The sequence below is a fragment of the Anopheles arabiensis genome, chromosome 2, assembly GCF_016920715.1.
Source record: "Anopheles arabiensis isolate DONGOLA chromosome 2, AaraD3, whole genome shotgun sequence".
Taxonomy (NCBI): Eukaryota; Metazoa; Arthropoda; class Insecta; order Diptera; family Culicidae; genus Anopheles; species Anopheles arabiensis.
In genome coordinates this window covers 99,553,816-99,565,766 of record NC_053517.1, presented here as the reverse complement: position 1 = coordinate 99,565,766, position 11,951 = coordinate 99,553,816, and the positions used below count along the sequence as shown (strand labels likewise).

Here is an 11,951-nt window from a genome sequence, read left to right as displayed (position 1 = left end):
CGATCACGTGTATTCAATAATCAATCAATCAGACATGAACATGTAGTTCGTGCCATCTAGAAGATGATGAAGAAAAAATGTTAACGCTCAATGTGATTTTCAATTTCAAAAGCGAAGCAACGTGCATTTCTTTCACACCAGGCGAGTTTTTTTCCGTCACAAAACCGTCGCGAAACGTAAAAACCGTCGCAAGTACTTAAAAACGACGTCGCCGGCAAGCAAAATTCGCACCGATTTGGAGGCGCTGGCGACGGTTCTAAACTGCAGTAATTTGCAATAACGAGCTTTGGATGAGCTTTGGCTCGAAAGCTTTGAAAAAAGCGCCGGAGTGAGAGAGACATCGATAATTACATCGTGCATATATCTGTCGCCAGAATGCCAAGTTAAATATCTGAACCAAGGTGTGTGGGTACTTGGACAGCAAATTGCCATTTCATGACTGGGGACACTCAAAAAATAACTGTCATTAACGATTTGAACGAAAACCTTATCATCATTTCCATATACATTGCTCCACCAGTCAACCTCAGAGATTTTAAAGACACAATTACAAAACTAATCCTTCTATCAATACCAAACCAATAAATACAGTCCGAACTCACTGGTTGAACTTCGAGCGTTCAACTAAAAAAGCTGCACCATCTGCGCCACAACTGTGTCGTTTGCTATGCAAGTGCCATTTGCCTAAAATTGCGGAAATATTCTTCGTACTCTTCGGAAGACATAGTGCCCAGTTCACCGAATCTAAACACCTCCTCGTAAACATGCAATAGATTGTATACGTTGCTGTTTACGAATTCTGGGCCATAAAGACTACTACGATTCTGCCACAAACTGGTGCAGCAATTTAACTGCATCCATCCAACGATCTTTATGATGTGCAGTGGATAAAAATGTTGTCGCAACAAACAGCAACATGAAGTGGTGGTATACAGCGTCGCTCAAATGGTCTTTTAAGACAACGAATTCCACAAACTGCAGAAATGATTTAAGTTTAATTCCCTTCCTATCTTCTGCCGTCTGCAATCAGAAGGGCGGGATGGATTTGGAGCAGATGTTCGACACAATTTTAAGCTGCAAGTCGGACATCCTAAACTTCTGCCCTAATCCTCCATCTACGAGGTGCAGACGAACCGACCCTATAATATCTAAAATAATGTTTAATCCATCCAGACGGGTTAGTGCCGATAAAAATTGTTGATGCAGCGGATATTATTCATTGAAAAATGAAGTATGGTATCTTGGCTGGAAAACGCCCCAAACGGTGATGCATCGAATTTTCACCCAGTAGGACCATGCATGCATCCATTCATCATCAAACCGTTCTTTTGTAGCTCGTTAATTCTTCAACGGTTGACTGATATAGGTTTTTATAGGTCGAAAAATAATGCAACCGGCATCACGGGCATGTTCGGTATGTTGAATACTTGCATAAGTATCGCCCAGAACTGTTTACTGTCGTTCGAGTATAGCGGTAAGCCATCGAAGAAAAATCGATTGCAAATCCAATCGTCGGTAACCGAGGCAAGTTTCCAAAATATTAACCAAAATTTGATATTGCAGCACAAGTCCACAAAATACTTAGTTTTGTAGCTACTAAGCCTTTACCGGAAATAATTTATCCAACAAGTTCCTACACCCTGGTACCAGAACTCTCCTCCATCATTCGGCCTTATCGTTGTTTTCGGATTCAGAATCGTTTCGATCATCGGAATCGGCTCCGGAATTGATTCCGAACATGGAATTGGAATCGGGTAGGTCCGATTCCGAACTCCCACCACTAGTTGTTTGATCAGAGGAAGCGAGTAAAGGACGGGTAGAGAAAATGAGCGAGATGCAGCAATATTCCAATGTCAAAAACAGTGTGGCCAGATTTTTCTGTCGGTTTTCGATAGAAACGTCAATATTTTATCGGTAGTTTTCGGTAGGAGTTTCAATTTGTATCGAAAGTTTTCGGTATATTTGAAGTGTTAAGCGAAGAAGGGGGGGAAAAGCTTATCTGCACGAGAAATACATTTTTTTTTTAATTTAAAGAACATGTATCAGATTGGGTCCATAGCGGTCACACGAATAAGGCCTTTCTGAAGTGTCGATCTGAAAACTATACTAGGGATTCTATGCCAACGAAGAATTGAAATGCACATTTCCTTTTGAGCGGTCGCGATTCCCTTTTCTCGGGGTTCCACGCGACCGCTTTGGAATGGCAATGGCAGTTGTTATTCTTCTGGTTCTGGTCGCTAGTGATTTCCATATTTCATATGAAGTTTCTTGCATTAAATCATTTGGGAAATGGTTTTATGACTTTTCGGTCAGTATTATGAAAAAACTTGTGATTTTCATTAGGATGAATGAAAAATTTGTAGGAATTCAGATAAATCGGTATTTCTGGTCACTCTGCTCCCGCACGGCACGCTGTCAATGCCAAACGTCAAACGTCGCCCGATTTCTCACATTTTTCACAGCGAGCTGCGAGCGAAAAGAGAGAAAAACAGTTCGTAAACGGTGTGAAAATAATCCTTCCAAATAAAGGAATCCTCCAAAAACCGTAAGTCCCGTGTGCCCGCATCCTTGTCCCGAACAGGCACATCAGTGCCCGCGCCAGTTGCCGAACAGTTGCCGTTCTTTATCGACGACCACCACCAACCAACACAGACGATGGCCACACTAGTCGCACCACCAGCCGGCGGCAGCACGGGCGGCAAACCGAAGGAGAAGAAAAGCCAGGAAGAGATCGCGGCCGAATTTCAGCAGCTGCGAAATCAGCAGCGAAATTTGGTCAACAACCTCAACACGATCGAGATGGATCTGAAGGAGCACAAGTGAGTGGGGTTTAAATCGAGCGGCGGGTGGGTGAAGAACAACCCTGGTCCGGCGAGCTCTTCCCAAAGTGCACATGTTTTTTCAACTCCCCCGTTTTCGGCTCTGTGTCTGTCTCTCTCCCTTTTTAGAACCGTCATCGACACACTGAAAACGGTGGAATCGAGTAGGAAGTGCTTCCGGCTGATCGGTGGCGTGCTGGTGGAACAGACGGTCGAGGTGGTGCTGCCCCAGCTCGAGCTCAACAAAGCGCAGCTGGAGAAGCTGATCGAGGAGGGAAAGGAGCAGATCACGAAAAAGGGGCTCGAGATTAACCAGTTTAAGGACGAGCACAACATTAAGGTGCGGGGCCAGGAACCGTCCCAGCCGGCCGGTAGCGAAAAGGAGGAGAACGCGGCCGACGAGAAATCATCCGGCAACCGGAACGTGCTGGTGGGCAACCTATAAGGGCAAGAGGACCACCATACTGCTCTGCTAGCCTTTTCTGTTTTGCCCCCCCCCCCCACTCCCACCCCTACCCCGTGCGTACGTGTGTAAGTGTTTGTACTTTTTTCCCCCGGTGTGGGAGCAGGTTCTTCCCGGCTAGCAGCTCAAAACAAACAAGAAATACAGTGTGAGTGTTTTTGTATGAGGGATCAGAAGAGAAAAAGCGGAGCTTAAAATGTTACACACCCAAACCCTCCCCAAGAAGGCATTGAAAACCGAGCAGCCGGGCTTGTTGTGGAATTGATTTTCCTCGCAAACGATACGAAACAACCGAAAAACCCATCGGTTCCAACACACCATTCACCTCTTTTTGCGCACACAGTTGTTGCCCTGCTAACACTCAACGCCCGAAGAAAAGAACGATTATCATTACAGGGTTTTCCAGGAGTTCTCATAGCTGTGGGACACTTAATTGACTCTTTCGTATGTGACAGGAACTGAATGTAATGGGAATTGGACTCTATAGCACGCTTGTTGGATAAATCCAATAAGAAGGCGCCTGTCCAAAAAGGATGCCAATGAGTCAAATGTCCATCATATGAAGTTCACTTCCAATAGGAAAGAGTCAAGGAAACCTTGTATCATGGCCTCCTGTTCTGGATCGTTAATTTAAGCCGTCTAACTAATGAATACCGAATATCGCGAAACCGAATTGAACAAAGAAAGAGACAAGGAAAATGCATTAAACAAAAAAAAGCAAACAAAATAAGATGCAAAATAACATAACATACTACCAATGTGCGTTATTCTTTTCTTTCCTTCCCAAAAGAAAGTCACAAGGAAGCTGCTTACAATAGACAGCCTCTAACTAGTCTGTGCAAGTGATTTATTGTGTGATGTAAAATACAAGTACATACACCTAAAAAAGGATATATCTCCCCACAGTAACGAGCTCGCATTGCCCGTCTGTGTGAAGTCTAACGCTATTTCTAAACGTTTGTCACTGTTTTTTTTTGTTCACTTACCCGCTAACCACTAACAAAATAATTCCCGAAAATGCTTACACTTGTACCGTCTTGTTACAACGTCAACACGCACCTTTGGGTTTGTGTGTGTATTGGTGGCGTTGCCATGGAAATGGTTATATGTTGCAACACAACAGAAAACACGACACAACCACAGCGGTTGTGTTCTGCACATCCTTTTTTTTCCTTCCAAAGCAAGTTCTTGGCGTTTTGTGTTCGTTTTGCTCGTTCGTTTGGTCGACTTTTCCAATCAATTCTGTTGCATGTCCACGTGAATGTCCCCCCGCGTGTGTGCTCGTATATCGTTGTGAAAAAAGATGCTCGAACTGCAGCTAACATCCGGCGAGAGTGAAAGCTTCTTCCATCTGACCGTGACGGGCCAGCTCGAATCCGCCCACTTCCCGATGGGCCCGGACGGTGGTGGTCTGTTCTGCCGGTACGACATTGTGGCCGGCCCGGACTGGGAACTCGTCTCCGGTCTCCGATCGGCCGTCACGCAGAGCGCCCGCACCGAGTCGGACTATCGCACGGTCGTGTTTAACATGCCGGTAGAGTTTACGATGAAATCCACCAACCCGCACGGTTGGCCCCAAATCATCTTCAGCCTGTACGGTGCCAACATCTGGAACGTGGAAACGAACCGTGGCTATGCGAGGGTTCACTGTCCGCTGAGCGGCACAGGCTCGGAGAGGACAATAAGAGCACCACTCTTCATCCCGAAGTACTCGAACCTCTGCTCCGCGGCAATGAGCTGGCTGAGCGGTGTGAATCCGGAACTGCGCGACCCCAAGATACTGGCCGACGGCTCCAAACACAAGGGTCTCGCGTGCGAGACGTACGGGGAGCTGGTGGTGCGGCTGCAGGCAATATCACGTGGCAGCAGCCGGATGGCACTGGACTGGGGCCAAACGGCTGTGGACGATCGATGAGGAGGTGCGCGCGCGCGTTTGTGTGTAGGAAAGAAACGCTTGCTTAATGAATAAAGGCACACAACGGCACGCTACGCATACGCTAAGCGGATGTAGCTTTTTGTTTGCTTTTTAACTGGGATTGGGGGACGACGACACGACGGGGGTTGACTTTTGGCCTTCAGATGTACATCGGCACAAACTGTTCGTTCGTGACGATCGGATCGGTCCGGTACGGGCGCGTTGGCGGCACTGGCGGCATCCGTTCCGGCGTGCGCTCCTCCATCGTGCGCGACTCCAGCGTGGACGCATCGTGACTGAACTGCTTCCGGTAGAACTCGCTCTTGCCGCCGGTCTTCTCCACCAGCATAATGTTCTTGATCAGGATCTCGTGCGAGACCGCCTTGCACATGTCGTACACGGTCAGGGCGGCAATCGAAACGGCGGTCAGGGCCTCCATCTCCACACCCGTCTTGCCGTCGCACTTCACCTTCGCCAGTATGTGCACCTCGTGCGTGGAGCTGTTCAGGTTCGTTTCCACCTTGATCGAGGACAGCGGGATGTTGTGGCACAGTGGGATCAGATCGGACGTTTTCTTTGCCGCCACTATGGCGGCCATCTGTGAGATCGAGAGGACGTCGCCTTTCTTCAGCTCGTTGTTTTCGATCAGCGCCGCGATGGTAGGCCCAACGTACACGGTCGCTTGCGCTTTGGCGATCCGCTTCGTGGACAGCTTGTCGTCGACGTCGACCATGGTGGCGCGGCCCGTGTGTACGTCCACGTGGCTGAGCGACGCATAGTGCCGGTGGGGCTGTTGCAGCGCTGGACGGCGCTGGAAGAGGGTGGTGGTTTGTGCGTAGGATGTGTTGGTGGTGGTGGTAGAACGTGCTGGTGCTCCTGCAATTCAAAAACAATAAAATACTTTCAATTAGTAATGATCATAAATCAATGGAGCGTTTAGATGGGGAAAAATAAATCAGAGTACACTCAACCACAAAGCCAGCACTGTATTGTCTCTACTGGAGAAGGTCAAACGCGCAACGGTTGTCAAACGCAACGGATCACCGATCGATACAGAAAAGTATTTTGCGCAGCAAAATATTAACCGAACCTTGACGGGGAGGGTTGTAGTGGGGAGGGCCGGTCGGCAATTTTCTCCGCCCGAACGTGTTGGTGTTGGTGTGCGAACTTCTGTACCACTTGGAGGCGCTCTTCTTTCTGATCATTTTCTTCCGAACGGGGTGTTGTAACTACCGTCTTGAGCCGGTTATGATCGCTGGCCGCGGGCTTGTTTGTTTATTGGAGGTTCCCTTTTCTCCGGCAAAGCATATTTACACGCACACACATACATGCATACACCGCGTGTCACACGCATACTGACCGCGCACCATTGAAGCAATATATCGTCAATATGCGCCATAGAGGTCATAGAACCTTTTGTGCACCCATTTGAAGGCAATCAACAAACGCGCGATCATTTGATCTATTAAGTTCTTTGGCCATCAGTTCCTTCCTCTCTCTCTCTCTCTTTCTTACCCTGCTGCTTGTTGCTGCTTGCTTCGTTAAACCTAAATGGGGGGTGATCGTCATCATCATCGTCGTCGTGAAAAACTGCGGCTATCCTGGGCGATCTTCCACCGTAACCGATAACCTACCCACCGATCAGTATCATCGGTCGGTTTTCCATCTGGGAAAGATTGAGCATTCCTGTGAAGGGAAAGTGGGTAGAGTGAGGAGGGATTTTGAAACCCAAAAAAACAGGCGCTCGACAGCGAGAGAGGACAAGGGACAATCCAGAACCCCACCGGCACCGGTGTTCGCGATGGTTGGTTGGAACGAAAATGGAAGTTCCAGTTGCGCATCGGGTGCGAGTTGCGTGTGTGTGTAGGGCCAGGAATGCAAAAAACCTGTTATTACACATGCATCACACACACACATCATCATTGCCGATGCAACTTCCTCCCTCTCTCTCTCTCCCCTTGTCCTCGTGCCACACCCTTTACCTGCGTGCTGTTTCTTTTTGCGCTTGACGGCGGCTGAGATGAGACAGCGCAGATCGTCCTCCGAGCAGCCCGGGCTGCGCAGCGCATCGCGCAACGACACCTCCGTATTGCCAAACAGGCACACCTTCAGGTTGCCGTCCGCGGTAATGCGCAACCGGTTGCAGCTGCCGCAGAAGTGCTCCGTCATCGAGGTGATGAAGCCCATCTGCCCCCGGTAGCCCGGCACCCGGTACGCCTTGGACGTGTCGTTCGGGCCGTTCGGGAGCGCCTCGAACGCCGGGTAGCGGGCCCGGATCGTCTCGAGCATCGCCCGGTACGGTACCATCTTCTCCGTATCCCACCGGTTGCCGGTGAACGGCATGTACTCGATGAACCGCACGTCCACGTTCCGGTCGCGCGTCAGCTCGACAAAGTCACAGATTTCGTCCTCATTGAAGCCTGGCCAGAGGGGTGGGGTGGAAATGAGAAACGTAATGTGATCAGGTATGATCGTGTGTGTGTGTGTGTGGGATGTTGTGGTGGGTGTGGCACACACACACAAAACAGTCACCCGGAATGGCAATGCCGGGGGAGGTGTTTGCGTTTGTGTGGGGCAATTAAAAACAAAATTTAAAAAACAAATACGTCACGTTGCTCCAAGGGTTGAAGGAGCACACGTAGCAGTAAAAAGACTGGACACAGGAAGAGTAATTAAAATAGACACACATACACACACACACACACACACAAAGCAATTGTAACGGGTTAAACACGTTTTCAAATTCAAATCAAAACCACGTGATTAAATGCAAAGGGCTTTCAATGAGGTTAATCGAAGAGCGCACAACAAGACCCGTCACGATTGGTGCATACAACAGTGTTTCGAACTTATCGTTTCATCACCATATGCACACCAAACTATTATCACATTCTAAACCCTGCTTGAGGCAATTTGGAGGCCCTTTTTCGGCCCTTATCGCTTTAACGCTTATCACACTTGCCTGGCATGAAGACACCAGTGTCGTCACTTTAAGCTTTAGGGAACGATCGTTATGGGTTGAACGAGTTTCACTCGATATTTCCCTCCTTTTCCTCTTCATTTTCCATATAATCCAGTCTTTTTCTTTGATTGTAACGTATTTTTCAAATTTTGAATTCTTTTTGCACACAACACACAAACACAACACAACCCCTTCGGTTCGGTTTTGTGCGGTCACACAACAAACTCCACAACACATCTAAAAAACAAACAAAGTCAAAAAAATACAGCCTACTTTGCGCTGCTCTACTCACCCTTCATCAGCACACAGTTCACCTTTGGCCGGTAACCGAGCTGGATCGCCAGGTCAATGCCGGCCATCACCCGGTCCCAGCCTTTCCGGCGCGTTATCTGCTCGTACCGGGCCGCCCGCAGCGTGTCCAGGCTGACGTTGAGCGCATCGAGCCCGGCCCGCTGCAGCCCGACGAGCTGGCGCGTTAACATTAGGCCGTTCGTGGTGATGCCGACGCTCTCGAGCAGCGGATTGGTGGCCTTCAGCTGGGCAACGATCTCGGTCAGGTCTTTGCGCACGGTGGGTTCACCGCCGGTGAGCCGTATCTTGCGGACGCCCTCCGCCACGAACAGGCTGGCTAGCTGGAGCACCTCCGCGCTGGTTAGCAGTTGCTGTTTCTGGGTCAGCTGCACACCGTCCGCCGGCATGCAGTACTTGCAGCGTAGATTGCACCGCTCGGTAAGCGATATTCGCAGATAGCTGTGAAATCGTCCAAAGCTGTCGCTGAGCGTCGAAGCTGCTGTTGCTGCTGTAGTTGGCTGTGACCGTTCGCGTTCACTATTCGATTTGTTCTGCTGTGAGGCGGGCGAAGCGAAAAAACCAGAACCAGTGTGTGAGAAGCGACGCCGACCGTGAAACGGGTAAGAAGGTGGGTTGCAGGGTGGGGAGTGGTGGTGCCGTTTCAGCTCGGCTTTACGTTATATTTGTAAACAACGGACGAAACGGCACGTACGCACACCACGGGACAGGACCGCGCAAGGGTACACAAATACACAGATATACATAGAGTGCGCCCTTCCCCCCCAATCGGCTTATGTTTTATGCTAGCGCGTTTATGCTGTGTAAAGACATCCGTCGTGCGTGTGCGTGTGGAAGGAAGAAAGTGAAGACGTGACCAAAGGCAGGCCATGGTGGTGGTCGCTACCACGCATGTTCCGCAGCTTCCTCTCTCTCTCTTTCTCTCTTCGATCTCTCTGTACGCGAACGGCGACGATGCTTCACGAACACACTGGAACGGTGGAGTTATGTGTGTTTTTATGTTTTCGTTTATGTTTGTGACCGAATTTTGGTTCAGGTGGAAGGGGAGAGGAAGATGCATGAGTGTTGTGGTGAGTCACCTTGAGGGTCAATGTTGTTTATGTTGTGCTTTTGTTCTGGAACGTTAAATGCATTAATTTGTTTTTTTTTATCAATTCTTACGATACCTAGCTGAAAATGTGTTTCTATTTTTAGCACTTTCAATAATAATTCTTTCTTCGATCTTAAATCCCCCAGCTGCAACCACAGCTTGGTGGTAAATATTGATGTTTACTGCTTTTGCCGTTACAGATCGATCGGTCATCAGAGCAATCGGGTAAGATCGTTGTTAATCGTCAGCAGTGTTCCCCGTTAGCATCGGTTCGCTAACAGGCGGGGCTAATTGAATGGGAAAACGCGAAGGCTCGTTAGAGACCGGGAGCAAAAAGGTATCAATTCTGCTTGACGACTGGAAAAAAGCAATCGTTGCACAAAAGCAAGAAGAAATGAAATATTCACCTTTGTATTCATTTACATGGCAAATATTATACCTTCTCTTCGTTATCATCTCCCTCCCCCCAAGAGCTGTTGTAAGGTGCTTTTCGAACCGAACCTTATGATTCATTTCTGTATGCAAACAAAATTAGATGTGTTGTGATGTTTGCAAGTCACGGAAGATACATTGGGTGCATTACGTTGCATCGTTCAAACAACAAAGTGGAAGTGCTTGTTACCAACTGCATTTAAAAAAAGGAAAATCAAAATACGTGGCCTTATCGACCCTTCCTGAGTGTCAGAAGCGATACAACAATGTCGTTGCTTTTAAAATATTAATTCTTTTCAATTATTGTTAACATCCATGATAGATTTAGTGCCTCTTCTTCAAAAACAATATGCAAAATCTGCCCTCTTCAATCTCAAGTGCCTCGTTCTGTAGACAGAAGACAGTGTAACTATTGAATAGCCCTAATTGATAGCTCCACTATCTATTCCGCATGGTCCGAAGGGAAGCCGTTGTTAAAGAAGGACTTGATTTCATCCCATCCAGCTCAAGAGGACTGATAACTGATTGAGTATGGTTAGGGAAACTACTCCAAAATCTGTGCCAACACGCTGTTGACGTCTGGATTATTTCCATTTCTTCCATTTCTTAATCTAAATTCCAATCTGCTGCGCCTTTTCCGTACTTTCCAACCAATTCCAATGTGCAGTTTTCTTCGCTACAATTTACGTCTCTGTTTGCTCTTTGCAACCATGTAAACAGAGTCGCATCGATCGTTTCGAGTGTGTTTGCCCGGCGGGCTGGTTGGTCTGCCGGTCTTCTTTGCCGGTCCCTTGCTTGCTCGCGCTCACCTTATCAGCACTATCAACTGTCGATGATGGTGCCGCCGATGACGCGCTGGTTTCCGGCGATTGTGTCTGCCGATCGCCGCTGCTGCCTGCGTCCGATAAGCACGGCCTTGCCGTGTGTAGCAGCTTCGGGTCCGGGAGCACCCACCGGCTGGAGCTATCTATTGAAGCTGCTGCTCCACGCACTACTCCACGCACCATCAGACGATGCATTGTCGGGTGGAGGGGATCACGGTGTGGAGATATTCTACACTACACTACACTATCACATCGGTTTAGAACCGGGGTTTTGTTTCCCTTCGTTTTGCTTACTTATTAGTTAACCATTTACACTAAACACTGCTTTTAGAGTGTTTTAAAGTAGGTACAAAAAACAACAGAAACAACAACTAAAAGGAGGAATGGATTAAAAATAACAACATCACTTCTTGCGTAGAAAATCTGACAGCGCGCAACAAGTGTCAGTTGGGATGGTGTGAGATTCGTTAAAAATGTTTCGTTAAATCGTTCGTTTTGTACCGCGAGGCAGGGTTGTTCCGCACAGGTGATTTGAGATAAAACATGAAATTGAATAATTTAGTGAAAAATTAATTTTTACTTTTAGTATGTCGGCTACAGTCTTCTTTAGTAGTTTCTCATTAATTCAATAATTTTTACATAATATTTTAAAGTAACTGGTAGTGATGGGCAGGTCAACAAGAACCTACCGGAGCGCTCCGAATCGTGGTTCGGGTTCTGGTAGGTTCTCGACAGGTTTAGCAAGTCGTATGCGATTAAAAAACTGAGTGTACAAAAAGTTCCTATGACTTCTTACAAGGATCATCACGCTCTGGCAGCAATAGGAAAGACATCTTCTTCTCCTTCTTCACTTCTTCTTTGGCTCAACAACCGTTTGTCGGTCAAGGCCTGCCTGTACCACTTGTGGGCTTGGCTTTCAGTGACTAATTAATTTCCCCCCATAGCAGGATAGTCAGTCCTACGTATGGCGGCACGGTCCATTTGGGAATTGAACCCATGACGGGCATGTTGTTAAGTCGTACGAGTTGACGACTGTACTACGAGACCGGCTAAAGACATCAGACTTAAAAAATGCATGGAATTTGACGGGCACGAGACGATGCTTGTCTTATTTGTTCGAGATATATGACGATAATT

The 11,951-nt window shown here is 47.8% G+C and overlaps 3 protein-coding genes across 5 annotated transcripts; 2 read left to right on the top strand and 1 right to left on the bottom strand.

Annotated features, from left to right (window-relative positions):
• Positions 1-2,417: 2,417 nt before the first annotated feature.
• LOC120908606 (probable prefoldin subunit 2) lies at positions 2,418-4,033 on the top strand. Its single transcript, XM_040319790.1, has 2 exons — positions 2,418-2,819; positions 2,949-4,033. Exons 1-2 carry the CDS (start codon positions 2,656-2,658, stop codon positions 3,262-3,264), a joined length of 480 nt encoding a protein of 159 aa, XP_040175724.1. The 5' UTR covers positions 2,418-2,655; the 3' UTR covers positions 3,265-4,033.
• A 58-nt stretch (positions 4,034-4,091) lies between these two features.
• Positions 4,092-11,246, bottom strand: LOC120908604 (molybdenum cofactor biosynthesis protein 1). 3 transcript variants are annotated; one of them, XM_040319788.1, is made up of 4 exons: positions 10,800-11,246; positions 8,452-9,004; positions 7,180-7,617; positions 6,713-6,883 (listed from the first exon to the last, which is right to left on the bottom strand). In XM_040319788.1, exons 1-4 carry the CDS (start codon positions 11,007-11,009, stop codon positions 6,828-6,830), a joined length of 1,257 nt encoding a protein of 418 aa, XP_040175722.1. In that variant the 5' UTR covers positions 11,010-11,246; the 3' UTR covers positions 6,713-6,827. The 3 variants fall into 3 exon arrangements, with proteins under 3 accessions (XP_040175719.1, XP_040175720.1, XP_040175722.1); XM_040319785.1 differs by lacking the exons at positions 6,713-6,883; positions 7,180-7,617 and adding an exon at positions 4,092-6,073 and having other exon boundaries at positions 10,800-11,239; XM_040319786.1 differs by lacking the exons at positions 6,713-6,883; positions 7,180-7,617 and adding an exon at positions 4,092-6,073 and having other exon boundaries at positions 8,452-9,001; positions 10,800-11,239.
• Positions 4,567-5,206, top strand: LOC120908605 (B9 domain-containing protein 1). The gene has a single exon (XM_040319789.1). The coding sequence runs from the start codon at positions 4,586-4,588 to the stop codon at positions 5,195-5,197; it is 612 nt and encodes a 203-aa protein (XP_040175723.1). The 5' UTR covers positions 4,567-4,585; the 3' UTR covers positions 5,198-5,206.
• Positions 11,247-11,951: the final 705 nt, after the last annotated feature.